Raw genomic sequence first — 3,999 nt, 5'->3', positions numbered from 1 at the left:
GAAGCCCTGGCGGGCCAGCTGGATGCTGGGCCGGAAGAGGCGAGCCCAGGGCAGCCGCCCATGCCGCTGGTGCGCCAGCTCAAAGCCTCGGATCTCTCCAGGCACCGCCACCGACAGTCCCCCTGGGGAGAGAGAGCCACAGTTAGTGGCCCTGAGTAGGGGACATCAGAATCTCTCATAGGCAGCATCCCAGGCACATTCCCTGACTCATTTTACAGATGGGTCAATGAGGCTTAGGACGAAAGATATTTTTTCTTTCTTTTTTGAGATGGAGTCTTGCCATCTTTCCCAGCCTGGTCTCAAACTCCTGGACTCGAGTAATTCTCCCACCTCAGCCTCCTGAGCAGCTGAGATTCCAGGAGTGAACCACCACACCCAGAAGAAGGGGATGTTTAAGGTCATATCTGGGCTCAGCAGGCAGGAGTGTACATGGACCAGGGATGTCTGAGGAGGGCACAGGAGGGGAAGCAGTAGCATACAGCTGGGTTTCGCTGTCCCAGGATGAGGTTTCTGTCTGTGCAGGTGCTTGCATGTCTAAAATCCTGTGCCAGGCCAGATCCCCTCCCATCTCACTGACCACAAGCCCTTATCCTGTAACACTCGTGGGCTCCACCAGAATGTGCCAAAGCAAGAGCAGGTCCCGCCCAACCCGCTTGACCTTGAGGTCAAGCACAGGCCACCCTCAAGAATCAGCCAGCCCCAAGAAAGGGCTCCCTTCCACTTTTCAACTGCCCTAGAGGCAAGACCTGAGCCTTAACCTCCATCCTGTCCCCTCTCCCAGCCTCAGTTTCCGCATCCAACTATAAGGGTTTTTTCTTTGTTTTGAGACAGGGTCTCACTCTGTTGCCCCAGCTGGAGTGGAGTGGTGCAGTCATGGCTCACTGCAGCCTTGGCTTTCCAGGCTCAAGCGATCCTCCCACCTCAGCCTCAGAAGTACCTGAGACTATAGACACACCTCACCACATGTGGCTTTTTTTTTTTTGGAGATGGAGTTTCACTCTTGTTGCCCAGGCTGAGTGGAGTGGTGCAGTCATGGCTCACTGCAGCCTTGGCTTTCCAGGCTCAAGCGATCCTCCCACCTCAGCCTCAGAAGTACCTGAGACTATAGACACACCTCACCACATGTGGCTTTTTTTTTTTGGAGATGGAGTTTCACTCTTGTTGCCCAGGCTGGAGTGCAATGGCACAATCTTGGCTCACTCCAACCTCCGCCTCCCGAGTTCAAATAATTCTCCTGCCTCAGCCTCCCAAGTAGCTGGGATTACAGGCATGCACCACTATGCCATGCTAATTTTTGTCATTTTAGTAGAGACAGGTTTCACCAGGTTCGTCAGGCTGGTCCTGAATTCCTAACATCAGGTGATCCATCCCGCTCAGCCTCTCAAAGTTCTGTGATTACAGGTGTGAGCCACCACACCGAGCCTAATTTTTTATTTTTTTATTTTTGTAGAGACAGGGGTCTTGCTATGTTGCCAAGGCTGGTCTCAAACTCCTGGCCTCAAGTGATCCTCCCACCTCAGCCTCCCAACATGCTGGGATTACAGGTGCACCCAGCCTATAAGGGGTTTTGCCTTTCAGTTCTGACTTTCGAGGAGGTCACTGGAAACGGACCCCTGGGCCTGCTTCCCCCATGAGCCTCACTGACCATACGTACACTATAGACACCGACCCTTTGCCCAGAAAGATACAACTGTGGCCTCTGCCCCCAGGTATTTTCCTGCTCTTGCCAGAGATGACGGGGGCCATTTGGCTACTCCCAGGCTTGGTGGCTGTGGCTCTAGAACTGCCTCTCCCTCCCTGAAGCTTGGCACAAGTTTCCAAGAGCCAGTGGTTTCATTTCTTAGAAGCTGCACATACATCCTGGAAGCTCTCACACCCAGCACACGATTCCTTCTCCCTTGCAGTTAGACAGAGCTTCTTTTCTTTTTCTTTTTTTTTTTTTTTTTTTTGAGACGGACTCCTGCTGTGTGTCCCAGACTGGAGTTCAGTGGCGTGATCTCAGCTCACTGCAACCTCCGCCTCCTGGGTTCAAGTGACTCTCCTGCCTCAGCCTCCCAAGTAGCTGGGATTACAGGCACATGCCAGCACGTCGGGCTAATTTTTGTATTTTTAGTAGAGATGTGGTTTCGCCAGGTTGGCAAGGCTGGTTTCAAACTCCTGACCTCAGGTAATCCACCCACCTCAGCTTTCCAAGGTGTTGGGATGACAGGCATGAGCCACCGCACTGCAGGCCCAGTCAAGACAGCAGTTCTAATGTTTGACAGCAGACCAGGGTGACAATGGTTAGCAACAGTATTTTGTATATTTCAAAGTAACTGTAAGAGAAGACTATGGTGCTAGCAAACAGGAATGAAAAATACTCAAGGTGACGGAGACCCCAAATACCCTGCCTTGATCATCATACACTCTATGCATGTAACAAGCACTCACATGTACCCATAAGTATAGAAAATATCATGTATCAGTATCAGAAAAAAATCTTCTCCTGACCTCACTCCAATCAGGCTGTCATGCCACCACACTTGCCAAGCTCTCCAGCGACCCCCACACTGCCAGACCCAGTCCCCCCTCTCAGCTTTACTGGGCTCATCACGTTCCCTGATAGCCACCCCTGCATCCCAGCACCTGGCTCCACCCGAGTGTCCCCTGCCTGCCATCCTAGCTCCTGCTCTGCCCTCTGTCTTTGCTCTCTCTCCTGGTGGTCTGCCTGACATCTGAGCTTCAGCCTCCATTTAAGCTGACAATTCCCAAATTGACCTGCTGGCCTGGACTGCTCCTCTGATTGCCAGACACAAGTATCTACCTGCCTGCTTGAAGAAAGCATCTCAAACTTAAACGTGCCCAAAACCAAGCTCCTGAGTGTCCACTCAGACCTGCTTCCTGAGAACCCTGCCTGTCTCCACTAGGGTCACCCCACCCTTCCAGGTACAGACAAAGGATCTGGGATCCTCGGGGACTCCCTACACCAGCATCACACCCAACCCATCCTCAAATCCACAGGCTCCACTTCCAAGTGTGTCTGTCCAGTGCCAGCCACTTCCCACCACCCTCTCCACGAATTATTGCAGTGACCTCCGGACAGGTCCCCACATGCTCCCTGTCCCTTACACAGCAACCCAAGGGGTCCACAGGTCAGATGCATCCCCCTCCACTCACACACTCCATGGGCCCCCACTTCCTTCAGACAAGAGACAGAGGCTTCCCCATGACCTAAGAGATCCCACACAACCTGGGCCGTTCCCCTCGGGTCACTTGCTGCAGCCTCCCCAGTTCCCCACAGGGCTCTGTCCCTGCCCATCACACCTGAATCACTTGGTCTTCCCCCAGACACCACACAGCTCCCCTGACCCCACCTCTGCCTCTGGGTCTTTGCTCAAATATCCCCTCCCTGACTAGGTCACCCTCCATAGAATCCCAGATTCTGAGGCCCCCTAGGTCTGTTTTTCCACAGCCCATAGCACACCCACACCTGCCTAGTTTCTCCTTCCCAGCTGGAATGTCACAGATTTCATCTGCCATCTTTGTTTTTCACCCCAGCTTCAGGAACAACACCTGATTCTTTAAGAGATGCTCAATACATTCTAGTTAAAGAAATGATTCCAAGTGTCCACAAGGTACCAAGCCTATGATTCCTGCATTATCTTACCCTGAGCAACTTCACGTCTACAGATGCTGAGTTTCTCAATGAGTATTAAAAAAATGAAAGATTGATCGGTGCAGTAGCTCACACCTGTAATTCCAGCACTTTGGAAGGCCGAGGGGGGAGGATCATGAGGTCAGGAGCTCGAGACCAACTTGGGCAACATAGTGAAACCCCCTCTCTACTAAAAATAGAAAAAATTGGCTGGGCATGGTGGCGGGAACCTGTAATCCCAGCTACTTGGGAGGCTGAGGCAGGAGAATCACTTGAAACTGGGAGGCGGAGGTTGCAGTGAGCAGAGATTGTGCCACTGCACTCTAGTCTGGGCAACAGGAGTGAGACTCCATCTCAAAAAAAAA

At 52.3% G+C, this 3,999-nt stretch overlaps 1 protein-coding gene across 1 annotated transcript in view; it reads right to left on the bottom strand.

Annotated features, from left to right (window-relative positions):
• Positions 1-3,999, bottom strand: part of LOC105500443 (gamma-glutamyltranspeptidase 1-like) — a 15,275-nt gene that overhangs the window by 965 nt on the left and 10,311 nt on the right. Inside the window, exon 5 of the mRNA XM_011925950.1 lies at positions 1-122. This exon is cut by the window's left edge and continues 25 nt beyond it. Within this exon, the coding sequence (XP_011781340.1) occupies positions 1-122 (122 nt within the window). The remainder of the gene's footprint in view (positions 123-3,999) is intronic.

The sequence above is a fragment of the Colobus angolensis genome, unplaced genomic scaffold, assembly GCF_000951035.1.
Source record: "Colobus angolensis palliatus isolate OR3802 unplaced genomic scaffold, Cang.pa_1.0 Scaffold663, whole genome shotgun sequence".
Taxonomy (NCBI): Eukaryota; Metazoa; Chordata; class Mammalia; order Primates; family Cercopithecidae; genus Colobus; species Colobus angolensis.
The sequence above is the reverse complement of the archived record's forward strand: the minus strand, read 5'-3'. Positions and strand labels throughout refer to the sequence as shown.